The 27438-nt window shown below is 35.6% G+C and overlaps 1 protein-coding gene across 1 annotated transcript; it reads left to right on the top strand.

The window, feature by feature from the left end:
• Positions 1–1439: 1439 nt before the first annotated feature.
• On the top strand, positions 1440–26765 carry LOC149075607 (uncharacterized). Its single transcript, XM_089243089.1, has 11 exons — positions 1440–1683; positions 6644–7182; positions 9789–10058; positions 10169–10262; positions 12552–12903; positions 13095–13281; positions 16394–17079; positions 21054–21216; positions 21580–21765; positions 23666–23821; positions 26383–26765. Exons 2-11 carry the CDS (start codon positions 6667–6669, stop codon positions 26503–26505), a joined length of 2733 nt encoding a protein of 910 aa, XP_089099215.1. The 5' UTR covers positions 1440–1683; positions 6644–6666; the 3' UTR covers positions 26506–26765.
• Positions 26766–27438: the final 673 nt, after the last annotated feature.

Genomic DNA, 27438 nt, shown 5'->3' with positions numbered 1-27438 from the left:
AGGTTGGGAAACTATGTTTCAGAAAAATATGAAATGATAGTCCGAAAAAAAAACAGCCCTGGAAAAAGAAAACCACAACATCCATTTGTAGAATACCATTGTTTGCTAACCAACAGCAAATGCTTTTTACTCAAGTGGGGAGATCGGAGGATAGCGGGGAGGGGAGGGGGGAGGTGCTACCTCTTCCATTCAGAAATAAAGAAAATAAGATACAAACAACACTCCATGCTGATTACTATGACAAATCAACTTTAACAAAAAATTATCCCACCCGAAAGACAAAAACCTTCTGAGGCTAGGTTAACTTAACAAGGCTGTGGAAGCTTTCAAAAATACCAACAAATAATAAAAGACGAGGTTCTTTGAAATTCGAAACCTCTTGCTATACTCCATTCCAGGCAAAGCAATAAAACTAGGGTTATATACGAGTTGTCCTCATTTTGGATGCCATTTCGAGCGTTCTCCTACATTAGACTAGGGAAAAAACAACGTGTGTAGACCCAAAATTGCAAAAAGAACCATTCGTTTTCAGTCTTGGTTCCTTTTCAGATTTTGGGTCTACACACGTTGTTTTTTCTCTAGTCTATTGCCTCACCTGAGAGGTAATTCATTTGTGTTCCCCTACATTTCCGAAAATTCGTCTTTTTCCATTTCAGGTGCCCAGAATTCTTTTTATATCTTTTTTTCTCAGGAAATTTTTCTTGCATTCTGAAACATGTATCAATTCATTGACATGAGTGTTTTCGTGATTCTTTAAATTGACCTATAGACTTCGAAATTCCTAATTTTTTTTTCTTTTTTTAGCGATTCTGTTTTAGTTGGAAAAAATGATTTTTTTTGGCCGGTTTTTTTATTGGAAGGAATAGTAGCGCCATCTGCTGTGGAAATTCGTATAAATGACGTCACTTGGAATAAATGCTTAAGCAAGCTTCCTCCATCCTCAGTTTTCGAATCTGTAACCCTAAATAAAACTGACCAAATGTTGTGGACAATTTATTAAAAGCGAAGACAGACGGAATTACTATTATTGTTCATTTTCGCCGGTTCTGTTTCAAATGAGAGAAATTATGATGATGTTGACTTTTCATGTCAGTATAGTGGCGGCATCTGTTGCAAACATTACGAAAGACACAAAGGTTGCAAGGACACTGCCCTTCTTTCTCAGTTTTAATATGGTAAATAAAAATGTGTGATATCATCTAGATTTATTTCGACAGTTATTATTGTAATAGTTTGAATGAAAAGTTATTAAAATGTTTTTTTTTTGATAAAAAATGGGAATTTAGGTGAGTTTCATTCATAAACTTCTGGAAAAAGGTACCCTGCAGCAAAAATGTTCCACTGATTCTCTCCTATTTTGCTGGAACAAAGTCCGTTCTTACGAATAATCCGTATAAGTCAACAGTGAAATGCCTTCTATTATTTTTATTATTATTATTATTGGTATTATTAGCATTATTATTTACACAATCTGTGTGATCATAATTACATTGAATTATTACGTAGATTATATTCTTTATAATGCTATTTAAGTTACGGCCTTTTTTTTTCCTCCCTATGAAATAATCAAACTATTTTTTGAAAAATTAAAAGGTTTTTCTTTTCCGAAGTTGGAATCACTTGAATGTTTTTTATGCCTGAAATAAATAACCGGAAGTTCTGTTGATGAAGGGCGGTTGTTAGGTTGGTATAAATTTTAAGAGATTTACTAAATTTTTTATGTGTATTTACAGTGTAATCTCTTCCCCTTGAGGGCCACTCCTATATTCTTTTTTTTTAAAACACCTTCCAGAGAAGCCGCCTCCTAATAAAGGTGCAGTGAAAGGAAAACGTTTCTCAGGCTACCAGTGTTATAAAGTAATGACTTTTATGATCTAAAGCTGTTTGTGATACAAGGCTGTTTCAAGAGTAAAGTGGACCCTCGAGCAGAGCAAGCGCTGATTCAGGTAGGGTGATTGCCCCCCCCCCCCTTTCAAGAAGGGAATACTCTGGGGTAAATTTGTCTGTCCCGTAAAATATGGGACGATCTGATGCACCTACTCGATAAGCATTTCAGATACATCGTCCCGGATCCACCTACCTCAGCTTCCTTCGCAGCTAATGATGTCTGCCTTCATCACTCCATTCGCAGCTGAAGGTGTCTGTTCAGCACCTCCTAGTGATGGAAGGCCTCTGTAGTCTGCTTGTGACTTCGGTAAGTAGTGCATTTTCCCTCAGAATATTCAGGGGAAAAAAAATTCCCTGCTTGTGCCAGTACCATCGTTGTGAAGAAAAGAAATGATCGGGCTAAGAATTGGCGATTTATATGCCCCACATCCAATCACTATGCTGTATTTGTGAGCCAATCAGGAAGATTATTTGGCAAAATCAAAAATGAAATAAGATGTTCTGTTTCAAAATGTGGCAAACTTGCTAGGTAGTCTGAATGACGTTTATGGCAAACACTGCAGAGGCCTTCTATCTTTAGGTGGTGCTGGTCTGTCTCAGCTTCATTTACAGCTGAAGATGCCTGCCTCAGCTTCGTTCATAGCTGAAGCTGTCTGCCTCCACTCCAGTTGCAGCTGAAAATATTTGCTTTGGATTCATTTTCAGCTGAAGATGCCTGCCTTTGCTGCATACACAGCTGAAGATGTCTGCCTCTGCCCCATTTGCAGGTCAAGACAAAGGTGCCGACTTGAAATAAAACATTGCTGCAGTGCTGAAAGTTGCCAGTTGACCCTTATATATGAGATTTGTGCCCTTATGCAGTGCGTTGCATTGTATGTTCATTAATTATTGGGGAGGAAGGGGGGTTGGTGTTAAAGCAGCCTCAGTCCCCAGGTTTTGACACCTTAGAGTGAAGATGCCTATAAAATACACTTGAGGCCCCCAAGTTGTGCCTGGGTGGGCCTATGGGTCAAGACCACTTTTGTGATATACTACTAAACCACGAATGCACCTCATCCACATTCCTCTGCAGAATTTCTAACGAATTGGTATGTATACCAATACATGTTGGAATGTGTGTGTAGTGAACCTGACATTAATTTTTCCAACATTCGTGATATACTGTAGCACTGGACCTGACTATTATCCGATATGCTCTGCCATATATTTTATTTTCGAAAAAAAACAACAGATAATTAAAATACTTTTATGTGTTTATTATTTTTATCGGCAATGATGGAAATGTTTCTCCCGCATTTCTTCTATGTGAAATGTAACTGAAATTACCATGAGATGAGGCCGGGATTGGTCATTTTGTGACTCTTCCCACAATAACTATGCTGTGGTGCCGATGTGAAGAAGGCTTCAACCAGCTAGGTCATCTTTAAGCCAATGTAATATTCTTGAAACAGATTTCGGCGTAGTACTTTTCTTATTCTACACATGACGAAAACATGGGGGGGGGGGTCGGTTGAGAGTTGCCAGTTGTCCCATATATAGGACTGAAGCCTTTATATACACTGCTCAAAACAATTAGGGGAGCAAGCAAAAAAGTGAAGAAAACCGTGCGAGACAGCCACGTATTGGCATACAATGGATAGTACACGCGTATCAATGCGCAATACAGAAAAAAGACGTAAAAAAATTTGGAATTAAGCTTTAATTCTTTGAAAATATGAAAAAAACATGAAAAGATGATTTGGGGCAACAATTTGGTTACATGTAAACGATAAAAAAAAGTACTGTTTAGACATGATGCATGAGTTTTAATAGGGCGTGTGGTCTCCTCGAACAACTAAGACTGCTGCACACCTGTTTGCCATGGATGCGATGAGGTTATCGATCAGACTTTGGGGAATACTGTTCCACTCATCAAGAAGTGCAATCTGTAAGTCTCGGACAGTAACAGGCGGCCTTGGTCGCGCAGCAATGCGTTGTCCGAGCATGTTTGGGACATGCTTGGACGACGCATTGCCGATATGAATCCAATTGCTCCTGAATCCAATCGAGCATGTTTGGGACATGCTCGATTGGATTCAGGTCAGGAGAGCACGCTGGCCATTCCATACGCTGTATTGTTTCAGTTTCAAGCATGTTCTCCACCAGACGAGCTCTATGCGGTCGGGCATTATCATCCTGGAAAACAAAGGAATCTCCAATGGCTCCAGCGTAAGGGATGACATGAGGCCGCAGTATCTCGTCTGCATACCTTCGGGCCGTCAAAGTGCCATTCCGAATGATATGCAGGTCCGTATATCCGCCTATGCTGATTCCACCCCATACCATCCAACCAGCTCGTCTGTATTGTGACCTTTCACGAATGAATGCTGGGTTATTTCGAGTGCCCCTGTCCCTCCATACCAGAACACGTCGGGTGTCACACTCCAGACTGAATCAGGACTTGTCTGTAAACAGCACTTGGCTCCAATCATGTTGCTCCCAATCTCGATGTTTAGCAGCCCATCTTCTTCTTCGGGCCGCACGGTGGCGTGGGGTCAACGGAATGCAGACCATTGGCCTACGTGCATAGAGCCCTCCCTCATGAAGCCGATTACGTACTGTTTGGCTGGACACCCTTCGTCCTGTTGCCAAGAGCAACCATCTTTGCAGCTGCGTAGCATTCTTTGTTCTGTTTCGGCGGGCTGTTAACCGCATATACTGGTCATCAGTTGCTGTAGTGGCGCGTGGCCGACCTTGCCCTTGTCGACATCTAACATTTCTTGTTTCTTGGAATCTATTCCACAGCCTTGCAACAACACTTCTGGTGACTCCAACAGCGTCCGCGACACTACGTTGTGTTTGCCCGGATTCCAGTCTGCCTATAACACGCCATGCCATGGATTCCGGTAAATCACGTTGTTGAGACATCCTCAAGGCAAATTTCACAGTTACGGCAGTAAAACAGACGTTTCTGCAACATCCCGATTTCTGCCCTTATCTCCTTTTTCTGGTTTTTGACGTCATGAACTTTGATTTGCGTATGAAGTTTTCTTCTTCCGTTTCCTGCTAGGCTTTAAATTATGGATGATTCATTTTATGTTACTTATCGGTATACATCTTTGCGTAATTTTGTTAAAACCATGTGCTATCCCCTATTGTTTTGAGCAGTGTATATGCAATGGGCAAAATGGTGCATTCCATTGCATATTCATTGATTATTGTGGGGGGTAGAAATCCTCAGCTGTCAGGTTCTAGTACCTATGAATGTATGGGGTGCATAATGCAAATATGGGTTTTTATGTCATATATACAGTGTACCCAAAATGTTGACAAGGTGAAGGGTCTAGTAAAATGGGATATTAAAATGGGCACGCTACCAGAGCTGCCCTTATTGTTGTGCGACAGGTGTGATTGCACAGGGTCCTGCATTTTGGTAGGTCTTACACTCATGGTAAATTATTGGTTGCTTCCACCGGTTCTTAAATTATTTCTTGCATTGATTCTGAAAGGTATAAAAAAGTTTCAGAATTGATGAAAATTCATCATTTGCAGAGTTATTAATTTCATTAATTCTGAAGTTATTTCTTTCATTGGTTCTGAATCTTCATAATGGAAATGGAATTATTTCTTTTGTTAATTCTGAATTTTCATCAATTGTGGGATTATTTTTTCATTAGCTTCAACTCTGGAATTATTTCTTTCATTTATTCTGAATTATTATTCTTGCCGAATTTGTTTTTAATTAATCAGTTGTAAATTAGTTTAAAATTACCTTCGGTGTTGAATTTTCATCCATTTTTGTGTTAAAATGCATTTAATTGTTTTTAAAATTATTTGAATGGATATTTTTCTCAGCATCCTTGTGCATGCTGAAATACTGTATGAGGATTTCCGAACGCTGTAAAATATATAATCAGGGGCAAAGGGGAGGGGGTCCTAAACATTAGTTCCTCAAACTTGTCAAGATGCACCTGTTCCCTTATTATTTATTGATTTATTGAGTACTGGGTAATATATATTACTGCCAAAGCTCGAACTTGGTCAGTTAACAAACTGGCCGACATGGTCGGAGATACGGGGGCCTGTCAAAGGTGGAGTCGACTGATCTAATGTATATATGAATTGTCATCATCATCTTGTCCCCCCCCCCAGTAATAATGACTGTGCCCTCCCCCCCAGACTTCCAAGTCTATCTCCGCCTATGCTGGCCGGTCTAATTGATCTGGACAATGTCAGAATTTTGAGCTTCTGCTGGCCCCCATATATCAATCCCTACGTATCCCTAAGATATTAATATTCAGATCCCAAAGCAGAATATATGCCTGCATCTGTGACGTATGTTGCAGAACAATCAGTGCTACTGCAGGGCAATCTGGAAGAATTTAAAGAAAAGTATATAATATACTATTATGAGAATTTTTACTGCCGAACATTTCCACAGTCAGCCGAGGGCTTGTTGCAGAACAATGTATAAACATTCTGCTTTGGGATTCAGATTCTTAGCTAACTATAATAATTAAGGTTAGTTATAAGTGGCCATAATTATCCCAAAAAAATACGGCAACATGGTGATGACCCGAATCTTAGGATCGATATATAGAAGCTGGCGAAAGCCAGAATGTCAGACATTGGTTGGGACAACTGGGCCAACTTCAGGTTTTGGCAGTAACATGTATAACTTATAGTTTAAGTGTTTGTGTTTGATTTTTTAATATAATGGTGTAGAACAAGCATTAGTTTGAAGAAGGAATCTGTATACCTTAATTATTATTTGTAGGATCAATGCTTGAGTGATTGAATATGCCAGCCAACCAGCAGCCTTCCGCATCTGGTGCCCCTCTGCCAAGTGCATCAAAAAGTCCTCTTGTGAGATCCAAAAGCCTGCGATTACCATCATCTAAGCCGAAACCAGAATCAACCACCAGTACATTAACCAGGCATGGAAGTATCCGCCAACAGAAGTCTCAAGCTTCCACCTCTTCCACTGGAAAACCACCATTTTCTGTTCTGCGGAAGCCACTGATCAAACCAAAACCGGTTTTCAACTCAAAGAGCACAGAAAATCTTACAAGTGTCAGATCTTCTCACAGTATCATGGATGGCGATTCTAAGAAGCAAGCTTTGTTGTGCAGGTCTCCAACGAAGACTTTAGACTGTCATACTTTACCCAGAGGGGTCACATTCCAGGGTGATACTTATTTGGCCACATTTGATTCTCCATCTCATAAAGTTTATCAGTCTCGTGATGCAACATGGAACATGCCAGACCTTGCTGTTCACTTGAAAAGACTTACTGAAGAACACGAGAAGCTTCAGGTGTGTTTTTTTTTAAATTCACATGCACAGAAATGTCACATCTTAAATACTGTAGGCCAGCGTTTCTCACACTATGGTTCACAACAATGGTAAAGGGGCGTCTGCAGGCAGACTTGATTATTTTAATTCCAACTAAAAGGTTGAAATTGAAAAGGTTTCTATTGATATTTGAGATTTTTGCAATAATTTTGAGACACTAATGCCTGCTGATCTCCCCATTAAAGCCTAACCGCAGAGAGCAACAGGCCTACAATAGCACTTGAAATATAAATGGCAGCACTACAAATTCACACACAGTACTATATAGGCTACACACTGACTACACACAATACTATATAGGCTATACACTGGCTATACTCACACTTCCGGCACAACTCAATCGGTAGTAAATTGCACATGGCAATAGACCAGACTTGTGTCCAGTTTGAAAGGAAGACCATACTTAGGGTAACCAAATCTAATTGAAGAAAATACTAGAAATCACAATATTAAATATGAAGTGAATTGTAACCAAACCTATTTATGACAAATTTGATAAAATTGCTGAAGACTGTAGCAAATAAAGGACTAGCAAATCGCAGCAAACGGAAACGTATTTCATGAAAAAAAATTTCTGGAAAAAACAACACATTTGCTCAAACAGAAAGCTACATTATTTTATTCCGATTTGCGTATTAATTCTGTATTGAGTAGATTTGTATTGGTCTTCCCAATGTATCGTGTGATTCTCATTAAACCTTTCTTTTCCTGCATGCTGGCTAATGCTGGGGTGGGGGAATATGGTAACACAATACTGTGCATACTTGTTGTAAAAAGAAATGCATTGATATCTTCATTTCTTAATTTGATCATGATAAATGTTTTGTTCTAGTATTTTAAACATTTCTCAATACAGCAGCATGTTTTCAACATTTATCATCTTGCAGCACATCGGGTTAGGTGTTATTTCCCCCTCTGCTCAATAACTACTCTTCCCTATGTAAGAACCAGGTGGTAGCTAGAGAGCGTCAAGAATCAATGAGTTCCTGATGGAATTTTACAATATAATACTGTCTCAGGACCAGCAGTTGAAGGCCACTGCCATATAATTCATACTGTGAAAATATATTTATTTCATTTTATATGTGACACACTTCCTTAATAGAAAAATGAAGCCATTCGTTTCTGGTGTTATGTGTGATGAAAGTAATTTGATGATGCCGTGATCCAGTGGAATGTGAATTGCACTGAACTTTGGCTTCTCAAGCTGGAACTTTTATCACACCTCTTTTACTCACCAGTTGAAAATTGCTGCTGTATAGAAATGCAAGACTCTGCTTCATTCAAAAATCCTAAAGGCTTGTCGACATTGTGATTATTGTATACCCTCAATTTTATCCACAGGGCAGCTCAGGGTACACCTTAACACACAAAGTTTCAGGTGGTTGAATTTGGCACATTAACTTCAAAATCTTATAAAAATACTAGCTATAATAACCGGCGCTGCCCGGGTTTTCTTCAATGAGGCTTTTTTGGATCACGTGATATCTCCCTCTTTTTTTCTTGAGGTACATACAAACCTTGTCCAAGTTAACCAATATGGCGACCTGCGCGATTCATGAAATAAACAAATCTAGATTTACACAGAAACGTAGAAATTAATATATATTTTTCTTTTTTTAAGGGGCGCTAGGTATTTCGACCCCCCCCCCCTGAACTTCAAGTTATCCATCTGTCTGTTCCAGCTTCCAAAAATCCTTAGTTAAAGCTGTGGAATTTTTTTGATGCACTTTTCGCGGGCTCATAACTAATTTTAAAATATCCTAACCCACATGAATTTATGCAAATAAATATCAAAAGAGACAATATGGAGACATTAATTTTCATACTTGAAAAGATATAAATGAAATCAATGATATTGCTCGAATATCCAACTCAAAAGTATAGGTTTGGCTAATTACTTCATATTTAATCTCCTGGGCTTCGTATATCTCTAAGCGAACTGAATATTTCAAAAATCGAGAATTCAATACAATTTTTAAAATTATTGATGGGGCGGAAAATCCCACTAATTTCCGCATTTCTACAGTAAAATCGACAATTTTAGCACTGATTTCTATGAGGATCACCCTTTTCCTGACTCTCAAAGCGATGCTGATGATGATTATGACGTCTATTCAAAAAGCCTCATTACTGAGAGTATATTGAAAATGTGGCAAACCATTATAAAGGCATAAACTATTATACATATACTAACAGGATTAAAGAAGTGACAAACCGTTGTAAAGGCATATACACGTCTGAAACGCATTGCTAGGGAACCACGGTAACCAAAGTAAATGTTCGGAAAGTGATTGTTGAGGCCCAAAAACCATTGTTGCCGGACAGTTTTTTGCCCGTTTGGGGCATTTGCCCGAGGCTGACGAAATTTTAAAGTAGCCTATCGTTCAAGTCGGGTCCCATTTGGTATATATGCAAAATTTGGCAACGATCGATCTAAAATTGTAGATTTGTATAGAGAACATACACACACATAGACAGAAAATCAATTTTATATATATAGATATAGAAATCGTAATACACACATATTTATTATATACACATGTACATATTCTCAATAATTTCAGGTTGAATATGCTCGTGTGCGGATGCAGCTACTTGATATTGCACCATCCAATCCTGTAGCCTCTCTCAAAAGAGAGCTTCAGCATCTATCACATTCCGATTCTCATTTGGCTTCGATTCCCGAAAATTTATCTGGAACGTGCATTGATGGCTCATCAATGAAATCAGATGATAATGGACCAAATCAAGATGTTTTGATACCAATGTACAAAGCGGAGATTGTAAAGTTGCAAGAAGAAAACAGGAAACTGCAGAGGAAATACTGGGAGCAGGTAATACATTATTTCATTTTTACCATATCATATCGATTGCAAATACTAACTTATTGTTTCTGATTCAGACTTCATTAATTAATAATATGTTTTTCAACTTCTCCTTTCAGATATTGAATTCAGAATCAATAGAAGATGAGGTTAATAACGGCATCTCACAACAAGTTGTAGATCTTATAGATAAGCTTGATGATAAAGAGCGTGGTAAGTACAATTTCCAACATTTTTTTCTCAAGCAAGCAACATTATGCGCAAATGCAGTCAAAGTTTCTGTTGTTTAATCTCAAAGGACATGAATGAAATTAAAAATAAAAGGGAGAAAAACATTTGCAAAACTATATCTCTCGAAAATTTCATCATAATATTATATTTCTTTATTTTGAAAACCAAGTATTATACATTCCCTGATTCCATAATATTTTCTTCTTGCTGCAACTGATCTGATTTTGTTACACAAATACACATGCAGAAACAAAGGCGCAAACAAACAAATTGCCCATCGAGGTGTCTGAAAAAGAGGCCCAAAAAAAATATGGATGTCAAATATAACCAAAATACAGCTACCCAAAATAATAGCATATGTCACAAAATAAAAAAAACGAACTAATTATTAATAATATATAATACACTGTCCATAAAAAAAGATGGTTGTCTTATTTAAGTATGAATAGCTTCTCGATTTGAGAAAATCTCCGTTTGACACACTACAACCTGGAGTTTTCCCTTACCAAACAATACTGGTATCTACTGATGAGTGTGAATGAATTAGCCTAGTAGAAAGAAGAAGGATATTATTTTTTATCTTAAGGCGAGACAAATCTCTCAGAACCTAGATAGGGTATGACGGTTGTGTGTGAATAAACCTTTAGAATGGTAAATTTGGCTTCAAAATATCTCATCACTATCATTTGAATTTTAAGTACGGGCCGAAAATAGTTTTTCTCCCTTCTAATTTGCCTACAAATATTTTTCCTTTCTTTCAATACACCTCAATAAACTGAAGAGATTGGATATGTTTTTTTTTTATTTACTGTATATACTCGTGTATAAGCTGAATTTTATTGTTCAGAACATATTTTATATATTGGGAGGTTTGACTTATACATTGGTCAGTTTTAGAGAAAAAAAAATTCTGTTCGAGTTTTATTACCTCCGTCTACAGCCAAGTGCACTAATTCCTGCCTGCAAAGTAGGTTTAACTCGGCTCACGAAAACAGTCATGTTTCAGCATCTTGGGGGGGGGGCCTTCTGGCCTGGCCCTTTTCTGTCCCTTTACAATAAGAAGAAAGTACAGTCGATCTTATTGTGATCAACATTAGGAGAACTGGACTATTTACCGGCGAGAGATCTGGGACTACTCAACAAGTGTCATTACAACCTACGATCGGGTCAACATTTCGATTGATGCCTAGCACCCAGGATGCTAGGATCGTCACAGGGAGGGACAGATTCAAGATTATATCACCAAATGTGAACTTACAAAATTTACCAACAAGATCATCGTTCATTACTTGTTATTTTTAATTTACCGAATTTTGATGTGATAATGATCGTTGTTGTATACAAGTTTGATTTATAAATAAATGCTAGATGCAACCATCCTTTGGGAACACCTTGAAATTTGCAAAAGATATAAGGCGGCATGTATCTTGTCTTATCAGCCTAGCAATACACCGAGACTTCTACAAACAGGACACAATTTATGGTGATTGCTATGCAAGGTCATCTAAGGCTCCTCATACACCAAGAGCCCCATAGGCAGTGCCCAGGTTAGCTCCTGCATTAAGACAGTCCTACATCAAAGAGGTTTCCAAATCAAAAGTATCAATCCACACAACAATAATTATAACAGTCTGTGGCCCACGAACATCAGTCATCTCGTATATTCTGCCCCCAGCAGACTGAACATTTTATACAACCATGCCTTTGTGTCTGTTAATACGATGGAAAATATTTTAATGCTGTAAAGTGTAGTGGAGAGTGAGTAAATGTGGGAAGAAAAGTATTTGAAAGGTTTTTGTGATAATTTTTCATGGTTAAAAACTTTTATATCTTAGAAATGTGCCCAATTTTCTAGGATCGGCTCATACACAGGTTTCCAATTTTCTGTCGCTTTAGTGGTCCTCAAGTTAGGGGGAGAGGTGGCTTATACGTGTGTGTGTGAACAGGCTATATGCAAGTATATACAGTATTTAGAAGCTTGTATCAATGAATGCTTTGCATTCGAAATGGAACAGAAAAAAAGTTGTGTTGCTGGAAAATAATGTGCTAAATATTGAACGTGTGGTATGTTGGGGGAAGGGGAATTGCAGGAGATAGGAATTTTTTTATAGCTTTACAAGTTTTATAAGCATTTTGTTTTCTGTATCAAAAAGTATCTCAGCTGTATGAACATGATCACAGAAATCAATGTTATTTTCTCAATATCTTTCAATAACACTTTCTCGCTGGAAAAATATATCAATGAATACAAATTCATATTAATTTTTTTAGAAATGATGCAGGCTACGAATAAAATACAGGATCTTGAGGAAAACCTAGAAGCTACCACAAGAGACCTTTTGCAGTGTCAGGACGCTCTACAGGACTATCAACGGATGTTAGATGAGGTCACAACTCAGAAAGAAAAACTTGAGAAGCAGTTGAAGGAAACTGCAGCTTCCCTGATGGAGATGAAAGAAAATGTGGAGTTTCTCCAGGAAGAAAGATCTACCTTGGCTGAGGCACTTCAAGAAACTGAGCAAGGGCTTAGTGTCACTCAAGCTGAAAAGAAGCTGTGTGAGACTAGATTGAATGATCTGATGACTAGGGCTCGTAAACTGTATGCAAAAGTACAGGATAAAAAGTAATTTTTTCTTATTTAATTCTCATGAATTTTTAATAATTTTAAAAGTTTCTTCTATAAGGATAACCTGATACACTGAAAATCCCGTGAAATGAAAATCAGCATGAGATTTTTCACATCAGAAGGTTTATTATTTTTATTGAGTAGATAATTTTTATATGTCAGTTGATTGATTTCTATTTACTTTCAAGTTTGCAACTCCAGCTCCTCCAAGCAGAACTTGACAGAACTGAAGGCCAAGCTCGTGATATGTTGCTAAGCCAGGGAGCAGAGCTCACCATGACTTCCATGCATCTGTCAGAGATCTCCATCAGCCTGCATACCGTCCTGAATGATGCTTCCGATTTTGCTGCTAATGAATTAGAGCTTCAAAAAGAGGTATGTCGGATACTAAATGAACCATTAGTTCTATATTATACTGTAAACACTGGCTAATTTGACCCTGGGGTATGTTTTTGTCCCAAAGAAATAAAATAATAACACCACGTCTAATTACTGTAGAAAACTATTTTCGGAGCCGCATTCTGCAGTACTTAGCAGGAAATAAAAATTTCTCTCTCGAAAATGGTTTTCTACAGTAATGGGAGTAATTTTATTACTTTATCGTTTTGAGACAAAGAAGGACCTCAGGACCAAAGTAACCTGCATTTATAGTAATTAATGAACAAAAACTGTAGAACACAGTAGAAAAATAACGTGAAACACAAGCTTCAAACATGTTTTTATAGAGTAAATGAATTTCTCTGAAATTTTTTTTTTACGGTCATAGTACAGATGAATTATGATGTATAAAAAAGTAATGCAATGCTTTTTTTAAGCATCTATAGCAGTTAATGTTGAATAATATTAAAAGATATAGATGCGCTATAATTGAGTCTAGTGTTTTTGATAAGGTTTAAGTATTTTATTAACCCTTTACACACAGTTTTAACAATTTTCTTGATCTGCATTATAACTGCCACAGTAAAAATCACTGCACCTCCTGGAAATTTCCATCTATTTTCAAGAAGAATATTTTTTTTTCAGATCTTTTGTGTATAATGTGATAAAATCTTTTGTGCAGTGATGAATGCACCCCCTAAAACAAATAATAAAAGCAAGGAAGAAAAAAGAACTATAAATTTCTGTTATTTATGCTGTATGCTTAATTGTATTACGGGGAAGGGAAGGAAAAACATATTTTTTCTCCCCCTCTGTTATCAGACTTTGAACAAAAGATGAGAATTGCTTGATAGAAGGGGGGGGGGGAGAGGAGAAGAAGGAAAACATGTTATCAAGAAGGAGACAAAACTCACAACTGTATATGGACTCTGGGATGTCAAAATGAGTGAGTTTTAAGAACCTGAGATATTTTGGGGTTGCTGAAATAAAGCAGATCAGATCAAGTTAGACAAGTTACCTTGAGATTGCTGCTGTAAGGGTTAAGAAGACTTGATTTGGACTTTCTAATTCTATTGATGAAATGGAAGAAACAATTACTTGACATAATTAAATTATTTCTGTGATTTGCTATTTAACAAGCCAGTCGGCCAATGAATTTTTCTTTTTCCCCTTTATTTTCCTCTTTTAACAGTTTGAAGCTTATAAAATATATTTTCCTGATTAAATTTTTTTATGAATACATTGAAACTGATTTCATATCATGTTCTTAACTGTGGTTTTAAATCATTAAAAAAATAAAATTATAACAATCGAAATGATTACTAATTAGTTTTCAAAACTTAAAATAATTAGACTGAAAATAGGCACAGCATTCTATATCATCGTCACCAAACGACTGTTTAATATTCTGAAACGATGCAATATGTGTTTATACGACATCAGATCAGCATGATAAAAGAATGCATTTTGACTGCTTATGCTATGATGCTATCAATTTGTAATATCTGATTTTGCTTGGTTTTTGATAGCATCTATTAAAAGGTGGCCAATTTGCTGTGTGAACATTTGCCAGAAAAAAAAAAAGGAATATAAATACATTTTCATATACAAGGATGATGTCACTCTCCTCTACCATACACAGGTTTTTAACAACTGGCTGTTGCGAAGATGAATTTTGGAAAGGGAGAAAATTCACTTTCCGGGTAAATGCCCTAGACCACTAGACTACAAAGGCAACGAATCTCTCACACTGAACGGGACCATACATGGATGGCCAGACCAGACTCAGGCCAAGCTAACAACTACTGATGCTGCCACCAGATGACAACCTAAGTTAAGTCGTTGGTTCGTTAACTTGAGAATCGTCCCTTTGTAGTCTAGTGGTCTCACCACAGAGAGCAACAGTTCTACAAACAGTACAAATATTCAGTCACTACACATCACTCACTTCACTTCTGAGATATAGATGGCAGCACTGAAAAATCATACTCAACACTAGATACGCACTCAGACTGTTAGGTACACACACTTATACTTCCGGCACAACTCACTAGGTAGTAAATTGCCTATGGCGAAAGACCTGAGTTGTGCTCGTTTAAAAAAAAGAAAAAAAGTCTAGTGGCCTAGGGTGTTCTCCCGGAAAGTGAGAGGATGTTGGTTCCTGCAAAGGGGGGGGGGGGAGCAGTGGAATTTTCTCTTTCCAAAATTTATCTTTGCAACCGCCAGTTTCTAAAAACCTTCGTATGGTAGTGGAGGGTGACGCCATCCTTGTACATGAAAATGTCTGTATATTCAATTTTACATTTTCATGTGCCATCACATTTCTGTGTCAGAAAGAATATTTGATTGCTGATGGAGCCTCTTTAGATTTCACAATTCTGTGCAAAGTTCCTTACCTTGCATTGAACCTATATAATAAATCACTGACAATATTCAAATTCTCAAAAAATATGAGTAAAAAAACACTTAAAACAGCTGTAAAAAATAGTTTTGAAAAGAAAAACGTCAAACTTTTTAAAAATTAAATTGTTTTCTTTTTTTCATTAGATTTTTTTTTTAAATGAGGTCCAATTTCATACACAAGACATATGGAAATGCTAAATAAAAGCAATGATAAAAGATGAGTGGCACACAAAAAAAATTATGTGTTAGAGACTATAAGTGCATAAGAGTTCTGGTATTAGTATTCGCAGGGAAAACATTGACCACCATTAGCATAAAAGATTGTGAGCAAAATATTTTACAATGCATCAAATAGTTTTTTTTTTTTAAATTTCAAATATACACACAATCAGACATAAATACAAAAATCACAGCAAACTCAAAACACGGTACAATATAAACAAAACAGAAAAATGACACACACTTTGCAACCTATAGGGATTTCGCAATCTTCTGTCAGGTCTAGGTGAGGCACATACTTGTAGTTGTTTCAATACAATAGCGTTGGTGGTTATGATGATTATTATTTAAAATTTGAAATAGTTTTCCACTTAAGTTGTTTCTTCATACTTCTGAATATTCAGATTTGAATTGATATATGGTCATACGTGTTCATGTACAAAATATGCAAATAAAACTTGTAACACCTGAACCATTTCTTTTCTAGATGCTGGATGAAATAATATCTGATCTTGACAGTGAAGGTGATAAAAGTGAGGATTTTGAATCTCCCCAAGTACTGTCTCCTCTTGAAGATCTCACCACAGATGCAGATTCTCATTTTAAAGCTCTGGTTTCCGATAGTAACTCTCCCAGAGACATACATGAAATTACATTTCCAGACATGCATAAGTCTTTGCCAGACTTGCCTTCTAGTGAACCTCCATCTAGCCCTCGTAGCTCCTTGTCTTCTAGCAGCAATGATCGTCCCGTGTCCATTGTCCAATCTATCATTCAAGCAGTTGAAAGAACAAGTAAGAAAACAGCAAGCAAGCCTTCTAGTCTTCAGGTTTCATCATCGGATGAAAGTGTTTTCAAGTCTGTTCACAGCTCTCCCGAACCTGCCAATAGTACCAGTGAAAACAATGTTACCAAAATCAGTTTTGGTAGAACAGGAGCATTCAAGCCTGTTGGGACAGCGATACCATTTCGTCCTGTTGTACAGCCTCCAAAAGAGCCTAGTCCACCACCTGTCCCAGAAGTTACTTCGGCAACTTCAGACGATGACAGTAGGAAAGCTTCGCTCGAAAGCCAAATAAATCAATTGAATACACTTGTTGGGAAACTTAAAAAGGTGATTGAACTGTCTCAAGGAAAATACATGACGAAAAATCAAGGTCTGAAGGAAGAAATGTGAGGGATTAGATTTTAAATTCAAAATTTATTCTTTTTAAATTATTTTATAATTACACAAATAATATCTTCATCAATGCAATCGTTCATTTTCAAATTGTTGCTACTAATGACAATAAGATTGAATTTGATATTCATAATTATAAACATTTAAATACTGACAGATCTCTGTATAACATCAGTAGTAGAGACAGAATAAAACTGACTTCATAAGCGGGTTGACTTACCCGCTTGAGTAGAGCCCGGAAGTTCATGCAAAATGCCATGAATGCCTTTTTTTGCCTATTTTCAAACTTTTTTCGTAAAAGTGCCTTTTTTGAAATTTTTGTGCCATAAATGGCTATTTTAACATAGTTTTAAGTTTATTAGTGAAAATTTCAAAGTCCATAATCTATAAAACTTGGATATTTTGAGTATTGAGACCTTCAAAAGAATTGATCTTTTTAAAATTTTCTAACTCTCATTATTAGTTATCAGAAACTGAAGTCCCATTTAGACGTGAGTGATCTGAGATATTGGTGTTGCCATGCGTTAACTTTGCTTTGACCGGATGGCATTAGACATGAAGGATTTGTTTCAGATCAACAATGCCCATGTTAGAAAAGCAGAGGAAAATTAGAAATTTTTGTTTCTCAACATGTTTCACATATCTCGCTCAGGCATTGGACTGCGTTGGATATGTATAGCTAACCAATGACTGTCCCAAGAGTTTATGAACTGACATCATGGCTCATGCAAGGCGGGGTAGGAGCAGATGGCTGTGGGCTCATGTTGTTATTTTTGCACCATAAATGCACTGCAAGCAACCATGGCTATTTATTAAACATGCATATTTAGTATTCGATTAAATTGACCAGAGTTGCCCTCAGGAGTGTGAGACAGATGCAGCCAGACAGGGCCCAGCACTTGAAAAGAACCCCTCATACGTGGTGATAAAAAAAAAAAAAAATTACAAAAATAGAACAAGATAGCCATGTTTCAACTATAGAAATGATAATGCTATTCATAATAATACAACAAATACAAATACAATGGCACAACAGGCAAAATGCCCAAATAGGTGGCTGAGAAAAAGATGCCCATAAAAATATGGATGTCATATATTTCAAAAATACAGCAACCCAATTAAAAATGCAATTAACAAAAATTATAAACAATATATACACGTGATAAAATATTATACAATGCCCATAAAGAATACTTATGGTTGTCTGATTCTAAGTATGGATAGCTTCTCGATTTACCCCAACATGTTTATCGTATTTCTTTTTGAACGTGTCAATTGTGTTACAATTTACTATCTCCGGGGGTAAGCTATTCCATTTATTAACAACACTATTAGAGAAAAATTCCCTGCGACACCATAATAAATAAACGAGAATTATTCGTAACTTGAAGGAGCCCCCACAGATCATTTTCTCTACTATGACTTCCGCGTCTGATAATGATGGTCATCTTGGAATTGGCTTGATCCTCGGTCTACTAACATTTTATTTTGGGCTTGAAATCAATTTGGCTTGGATAGTAATGCAGCTACTATAAATTATAATTAAAATAGTAGATGGGCTAAGTGCAACAAATTTTTCAGCTAGTTTTTGATTGTTTTTAGTCACTTCTCTTCCTTTCAAAAGTTATAAATTCCTTTTTTAGTGCCTTTTTGCCTGCCTATTTAAACCATTTTTAGCACTTAAACTTCCGGCCTCTACTAATGAGTATACCCAACATCGCCAACACGTCACCCAACTAATAGTGTCAGTTTTTAAAGATAGCCAAATAAATAATGCTGGCATAATCAGTAAATTAGGAATGTGACGTCATCTGACATTTTACCTTACTGTATCATTCTTTATAGATCTACAAATAAATTGCGATTGAAAAGCTATGGCTTTAAAAAATCATCAAAATGTAGTCATGAGCCGATTTTAAGTGCATGAAACAAGCAACCATGAGTAAAACCATCTAAATAATAATAATTTTTTATTTTAGTTGCATACTTTAAAAACTGATCAACCAAGTAACCAACTCGTATTATGCAATGATCATTGGAATACGATCAATGATGATTATTGGATAATACGAGACCATGTCCACTGGCACATGTGCATAGTTACTATTTGATAAGGAAATATAGACTGGATTCTATTTTACTTAATCATTTAATTACTTAATAACCCTTGTAAACAAGCCTTTACATTGGGACAGGTTTAAAGTACTTGACCACTTAAAATTTAGTTAACTATGTAAACAGGCTTTCAGTGTTAATGTGGATGAGCAATGGTTGGTAATCAAATTTAATTGCCCTGCTGATCTATTATCCCAGCTGATCTATGCACATCGAAAACAAGTTCCTTACCTACCAAGCCTGGGGTGACCACTGATAGATGGCGCCTTCATTTCCCACCCAACTCCACTGGTTGAAAATTGCCATATGGCGATATGACTGAAGTTGGTGTGCGGTAAAGTAGTAGTGATCTAGATGACTAGAGCTGACTTTTCACTCATCAAAGAGCTACTCAAATGTATATGGAAGAATACAAATACAATGCCACAACAGGCAAATTGCCCAACAAGGTGGCTGACTTAAGAACATCATGTATCCCTGAGCCATTTTTTGAAGGCCCTACCTACTACTGCTACACCAAACACCCCCCCCCCGCGGAACCCCCAACGAAACGGTACATGCGGGAATGTGCGTGTAGTGAAACCTGACGTGAAGTTTGTAGTGAATCCTGACGTGAAGTTTTTTTTTGTTTCTCTGTAATGCTTGTTATGTGTAGTGCTGCCATCTGCCACCAGTTTTTCTAACTATGAGTGAAGTGTTATGATTGAATGATTTATCGTTGTAGGACTGTTGCTCTCTGTGGCGAGACTTTTTAACGGGGAGATCGGCTCGCATTTGCGCCTTGAAGTTGGGAACCACAGAAAACCAACTTTTCAGCCAACCACCACTGTGGGGTTCGAACCCGGATCCTCGCATCGCGAGTCCGTCACTATAACCACTCGACCACCACAGTGGCAGAGTTTTGATATTTGACTACAACTGCAATAATTTTAACTTCATAATTTCTTTTATAATCATAATTTAATAAAATATATTTGAAGAATTTTTAAAGAAAAATCGTTAAACTTGCGTTGTAGTTTTGCAGAATAGTTTTTAATCCCTTACATTATTAAGAACCATAGAATAGAGGAATATTGAACTTGTTGTGGGAAAATACTTTGACATGTGGTAAGAAAAATACTGAGATGGCGGTTTCTCATTTTGTAGCCTATTTTTGACTTTTAAGTTTGAGTTTATGCTTGATTTTAAATTGATTCATGCTTGGCCCATAATAGTGCTTTAAAACAAATTGAATGTCCCCATGTCCTAGAATGCACAGTATTCTAAAATGCAACTAATACTCAAGGTATGAATTGTTGTGTAATATCTGTGATAGTTGGTGAATTGTAGTACTTATTTAGTTCAGTTGGTATTTGTTCCTCTTCCCAAGTTCAAGGCATGGATGTGAGCCTGTCTCCCGTTTGAAAAGTCTACACAGAGAAGGTAGACCTTCAACACAATACTTACATATTTTTGAAAATTCAGGCACCTGCCACTTTCTGTTCAAAATGTGGGAGACAGCTGCTCTTCTTTAAACACACAACATGCATAACTCTGGCAACTTGTTAGGGCCATACATGTTCAAAGTGAAATTTGTTAGAAATTCTCAGAGAAGTTCTTACTGGATACATCAAGTAGTAGTATTTATTTGGGTTATATATCTTTGATGTCATATAATATTGTATTGTAGAGTGATTTATAAACTTTATTACATTGGGTATTTCAGGAGCTTGGTGTGTATATTAACTGTATGTATGTAAACTACTGGTCTCCCTCACTGTTGCGGGCTAATGTGAGGAATATGGTTTCACCAGTCTAAACTTCCTTAGACCAATATTTGATATTGACGTTTGTTGTTCTTTCTGCAAAACAGATCACGTCTTCAGAGAGAGGCCAAACATTCCAAAGAGAGTGAAAAAACTTTGCTGCAAGAATTGAAATCAAAGTCAGAGGATATCTTGAATGTCAATGATAAGCTCTCTGATTCCTCTAATGAGCTTAGGCAGCTGAAGAAGTCATTTTCAGATGATAAAGAGGCATGTAAATTTTACTTGCATTTTTTTAGTGACATTTAGACTTCAAGAGAAGAAAATTTACATGAAGCAGACATTTTTGTTTTGTTAGCTTATTTTTTGTGTTTATAGAAGCTTGCATAGTATTTATCGTATTAGTCTGTTTATAAGATTTTCTTCTTTTATGTTCATTCGTAACAAAAAGTTTTTTGTTTTGAAATTTAAATATAAGGCAATTCTGTCAGAAAAATGTATGGTGCTTAGGGATCTATGGACTTCATTTGTGGTTCGTGAAACAAGGAGTCATTCATGTTCATCAAGCATCACTTTATGAATGCTTGCAATTTCGCTATGCATATATGATTTTTTTTATTTTCTTTCATTCAGAACTTGTTACGACAAATATCAGATCTGAAAGAACAAGTTAAGTGTCTTGAAGCAGTGAACAAAGAGCAAGCTGTACAACTGAAAGAAGAGGTTCATCAAATTTTAAGCTCTTCTGTAGGAAAGCAGAGCTCACTGCATTTCTCAGATGCTGTTGCTATATGTGATAAATTGACTTTGAAACAAGAAGTAATTTTTTTTTCTGTCAATTTGAAATCCATAAACATTAATAGTATTTTTATATATATGTTACTGTAAAAGCGTGAAGTTGGCCAGTTGATCTGGCTAATGTTCGAATTTTGGGCTTTTGCTGGATTCCTTTGATTGTTAGAGTTGCCATAGCTAACCATAATAATTATGGGTTAGCTATGGCTAATTATAAATGACAATAATTATCACAGAAATATATGCCAATGTGGTGACGACCCAAAATCATTGGGATCAACATATAGAAGCCAGCCAAAATCCAGCAAAACTCTGAATTTTGAACACTGGTCGGATCAACTTTGGACATTGGTTGGCCAGTGTAACTTCATCCTTGGCAGTAACAAATACATGTTTTATTCACAATTTCTACATTTTTCATAACAATAGTGTGATAGGCCAGGCTGTCCAGAAGACAAATGTAAACAGATAGAGTCAGGCGGTTGTAATTGGAAACAATTTTTGGTTAGTTAGAACATGTAATTAATCTGCTGGAAATCAAAATTTGCTTCGTTTGAAGGATTGGACCTGTTCTGTACTTGTTTAGAAATTACTACTATGAGTACTACTACTATTACTACTAACCAAAGTTCGTAAGTTGATACAATACCCAACAATTTTGGGGTAATTGAAAACATGCATTTTAGTTACATTCCAGCCTGCATAGCTTGGACAAATAATTTTTTTCTTGTTGTTTCGTGGCATTTTCTCTCTTCTAACACAAAGAAAACTTAGTACTTCAACTCCAAATAAAATAACATCAAGGACTCTTATAACAAGTAAATAAACAACAGTGAAACTGTATATAATAAGTAAATTATAAAGTAATATAAATTAAGTAGTAAAATGAAGTAAAGTAATATTAAATAGTAAGAATAATGTAAATAAGAAGTAAACATATAAAACTGTTTTCAATTACTCCATGCTCTCAATGTTTCAGGGTAATTGAAAACAGGATAGGTGGGTCACCAGAAAGACTTAAGAGGAAAAAAAAACAACACTGCATGAAGTTGTGACTGTATACTAATCATATAATAACAGTAATTTGACCCTTACTTTTTTGTAGCAGCAGGTGGGGAAGCAAAACTTGAAAAACAAAAAAAAAACGTGCAAAGTTCCGCGGGGGGGGGGGGGGGTGCATGTGTGGTGTAGCAGTAGTAGGTAGGGGCTCGGGGATCCATGATGTTCTTAAGTCAGCCACCTCGTTGGGCAATTTGCCTGTTGTGGCGTTGTATTTGTATTTGTATAAAAGAATTTTGTTTGTTGTTAACTATCAACTGTTATCTAGGCCCAATCAACTTCTATCGAACAGGCGAGAATCGGCTCCTGGGCTGCCAACAACTCCACATAATTTAACCTTGTTTGTTAGATTTCAATAAAAGCCACCAAATTGCTTGCAACTGTCTTTTTTACAATTACCCTGACTGACCCTAATGCTTCTTGTGAGCTTTGACTCCATAAAATACGCATGTTACCACACTAAAATAAATAATAATAATGGGAATAATATATAAAAAAAAATCAGTTGAAACAGGTCACTACATGTAGTATACAAACAAAATAAACCTTAATTTTTTCGTTCACTGATTGCAGAGATATTTGTTGGACAAAAAAATTTGGGACAGCCTGTGTAATATGATATTCAGATTTTAAATATTTCCTTTTCAAAATTTTGCCATGTGTGTTATAATTTACGTGTTCCTCATAATAAAATGGTAAAAAGTTCATTGTCATTAAAACCATTATTGTTTCTTTGAATAAGCGTATATTTTTTCAATATTTCTGGTTAGTTATGTGGATAAGAAAATTATACACCAATTCACTTTACTATTTTAGACTATTTCCTACAAACTTGTTTATCATAATTGCAACTTTAATTTTTAAGGTTGCAAAACTCAAGGAGAAAGTTCACCAGAAAGAACAACTTTTGCAGACTTTAGCTCAGAAATTTAGTAGAACAAAGAAGGTTTTGGAAGATAATCTTCAGAAAGCCGACAGTGAAGTTGAATGCTTGGATAGAGTAATCCAAAATGTGTATGAGGTGGGTATATAAAAATCCCTGTAAATATCTGAATCAATTTTTTTTGGAGCAAAACTTAAATCGATCTCAAGAATTAAAAAAAAATAATCCGTGTGTCATACCCCTTAATTCTCAAAAAGGCTTTTTAATTTTGTTTGAATGACTACAAATTTTTTTTGTGATTCTTAAGAAAATGATACAAATTTGATGTGAATAATACACAGAATTTGACAGAAGCTATCAATTATTTGCCTGTGTATTTTCATATAGTGACTTCCCTTTATCGAATTTGTTTGAAATTGCCATTGAAAATGGTGACAATATTACAGTTTATAATTTGCAGATAGGCTCAATGAATTTATTTATTTATCTCACACAACAGGCTATGCCCAATTACAGTGAAGTGAAAAAAAAAACCAAAACAGCATAATAAAACGTAAATAGCGCTAACAAACAAGAAAGGAATAATGCACAAATAATAATAACAATATATATGTCCGCAATTTTCAGATTCACTTCAGGAGGGGGTTGGGGAACATGGAAAAAGCACATGAGAACTTCCACACCAGAGAAAGCGAAAAAGCAGGGAATTTTTCAACTAGTTTGGTATGGTGGGACATAAAAGAGGTTGCGGTTCCGAATATTGATGCTATTATAGTAAAAACTTATTTGTGCTAAAATGACTGGTACATCCAAATCAAAATGCGGAATTTAAAAAAAGAAAGAGGATCAATGCATTCTGACGGCAGACTTTGAATGAATCGCAGTTGAAAGCAGATCTGTGTATTTTAGTAAGGATATGATTATAAAAATATAAAATTTCTTGACATAAACGAAGTGCAAAGCCTATTTTGGGGCATTCAATACTAATGTTATTGAATGAATAATAAGGATTCAGAATTATATGGAACAATATTCTAGAACAGATCTAACAAATGCTCGGCTAACAAACATTTTTTGTTGATATGAATGCATGCCCTAAAATAAAATAGCCACGTCATGAGTTGAATTTTTGCACCAATCATCAGAATTACTGCCACTAGAGCCCAATTAGTTCATGTCCACTTCAGAATCTTTTTTTTTTCAGATGTACCTACATTTCTCTTTCTGAAATTTTTTGAACCATTTCATGTCAAATGAGACATTCAGCTAATGGTTATGCTTTGCCCAAGCGCCCCCACCATATTAAACTCGTGCCCCGCATATATTGTAACATGTTTTTCCTCTTCCACACAAGAAGGGAGACTGGATGGGACCTTCGAGCCGCTGCGACTGGGTTAACATCGAATGCAAGGAAATCACGTAACTCGGGGAATAATGCAGTTCCTGCCTGCAATTTGCCCATAGAAATGTACAGTTCAGTCTCTAAATATTGCATTTTAACGATAATATAAAAAAGGATGGAGAACTCATCTAAAGATAAAAAAGATTAAATTATTTATTTGATTAATACTGGAATAATTTCTTTCATTAATGCTGAAAAATTTCTTTTATTAATGCTGAAAAATTTCTTTCATTAATTCTGGGATTTTCCTTCATTTATTCTGGGATTTTCCTTCATTTATTCTGGGATTTTCCTTCATTTATTCTGGCATTATTTCCTTTATTAATTATTATTTCTTTCATCTATTCTGGATTTGTTTCCTTCATTAATGCTGAAATTATTTCTTTTATTAATGCTGGAATTATTTTTCATTAATGCCAAAATTATTTCTTTCATTAATGTCAAAATTATTTCTTTCATTAATGCCAAAATTATTTCTTTTATTAATGCTGGAATTATTTCCTTAATTAATTTTGGAATTATCACTTTCATCAACGCTGAAATGATCTCTACCATTAATTCTAGAATTTTTCTTTTATTAATTTTGGAATTCTCTTTTTTTAATTCTGCAATTATTTCTTTCATTAATTTTGGAATTATCATTTTCATCAATCTGGAAATATATTTCATTAATGCTTAGAATTATCATTTTCATCAATCTGGAATTATATTTCATTAATACTGGAATTATTGCTTTCATTAATACTGAAATTATATCTTTCATTGATTTTGGAATTATCACTTTCATCGATGCATGATGAAAGTATCTCTGTCATGAATCCTAGAATTTTTCTTTCCTTATTTCTGTAATTATTGCTTTCATTAATTTTGGAATTATCTCTTTCCTTAATTATGGAATTATCTTTTATTAATACTGAAATTATCTCATCGATACTGAAATTATTTTTTTATTTATTGTTTTAAACTCCTATTTATGCCATTAGAAAATAACGGGGGATTGTGTGTGTTTTTACTTAGTCCAGAACCGGCCCTGCATCCAGTAATCTGACGATTTTATGCGGGTTTATTTTTTGAGACATACAAGAAGGAAACAGGTCACTGCGTGTTTTTACTCAGGAGTTTATATTATTTAAATGGGCTTTTTCAATTAACTTCCAGTAAGCTGGCAATTTTGGTAATCCGGTATACCCCTGGTCTGATATGTGCCAGATTAGTAAGAGTCTACTGTATTTCAAAGTAAGCTTTTGATTTTTTTAACATATTTTTGAGGAATATATGTATATTTGTTATATTGTAGATATTGCAAAAACAACCAGATCTGGTCAAGTCATCGGATGCTCTTCAGTCAATTTATAACTTGGTGAGTTCCTTGCCTGAAGAAATGAGGGAAGTCTATCGAAAAGGAGCTATGCATGTGTAGTGAAATATTTCCTCTTGCCATTAGATGCTCATTCTCATTCATTAAAAATTGCATTTTTGTTATACTTAAATTTTTTTTGCATCTCAAATCTCCTGATATTGCATTTATTATTATTTTGTTTTTTTTCTGATACTCAAGTTGTAACCAAATGTTTTTTTTTGTATATAACTGTAATTATTTTTCATATCATACATGTGAATATTGCATATCAACTACTGTGTGAAAGTTGACGTAAATTATGCATTTTAAAAAAATTACGCTAAAAACCATGACAAGCTGCATGACAAGCTTTTATTTAGTTAAAAATTCTTGTTTCACAAAATATTTATTGATTTAGAGAAAGAACAAATGCTTTGATGATACCAGTTGACATATAAATTAGGATTTTCAAAAACTTAAATTGCTTTAATAGGCGTGGTTTCTCAATAGTTTATTTCAGTGTTTTTTGAAGTGGGTGATATTGCTTCCTGGAGAAGAGGGTGCAGAATAGGGCAGTAGAGGCTATACAGGATCCTAATGGAGGTGGCTTAGCAAAAGGAGGCTGCTATCGAATACGTTTCTGCATTAATTCTGCATTCAATGTGACGTATATTCTGCAGTTGTGAATTTTGCTACTCTTTGAGAAAAAATTTATTTGCATCCTCTGCATATTTGCAAATTTTATTCACTGATAATGAAATCTTAAAGAATGGAAGAGGTTTGTCGGTCATGTTTTGTCATCTACATGCGATCTTATAAACCTTTAAAAAATTATTTTTCACAAATTAGTTATTGAAAATATTTATTCCTATTCCTACCTCTCAGAGGAAAAAAAAAGCTTTAGATAACAGGTAGCGGTAAATAATCTTAATTAAAAAATTCAGATGTTGGAAAATACGGGATAAATAACTCATAAGTCTTCTGGATTGCGATTTTATGTGTGTGTGCATAATG

Source organism: Pholcus phalangioides, unplaced genomic scaffold (genome assembly GCF_987345545.1).
Source record: "Pholcus phalangioides strain wild (caught in Gottingen) unplaced genomic scaffold, Ppha-v1.0 ptg000015l_1, whole genome shotgun sequence".
Lineage (NCBI taxonomy): Eukaryota > Metazoa > Arthropoda > Arachnida > Araneae > Pholcidae > Pholcus > Pholcus phalangioides.
The sequence above is the reverse complement of the archived record's forward strand: the minus strand, read 5'-3'. Positions and strand labels throughout refer to the sequence as shown.

Excerpts from the sequence above, each read along its gene's own strand:
- LOC149075607 (XM_089243089.1), top strand. The coding sequence starts at position 6,667 with ATGCCAGCCAACCAGCAGCCTTCCGCATCTGGTGCCCCTCTGCCAAGT. Across the intron at positions 7,183-9,788 it reads AAGAACACGAGAAGCTTCAG|GTTGAATATGCTCGTGTGCG; the intron begins GTGTGTTTTTTT and ends CAATAATTTCAG. Across the intron at positions 21,766-23,665 it reads AATTGACTTTGAAACAAGAA|GTTGCAAAACTCAAGGAGAA; the intron begins GTAATTTTTTTT and ends TTAATTTTTAAG.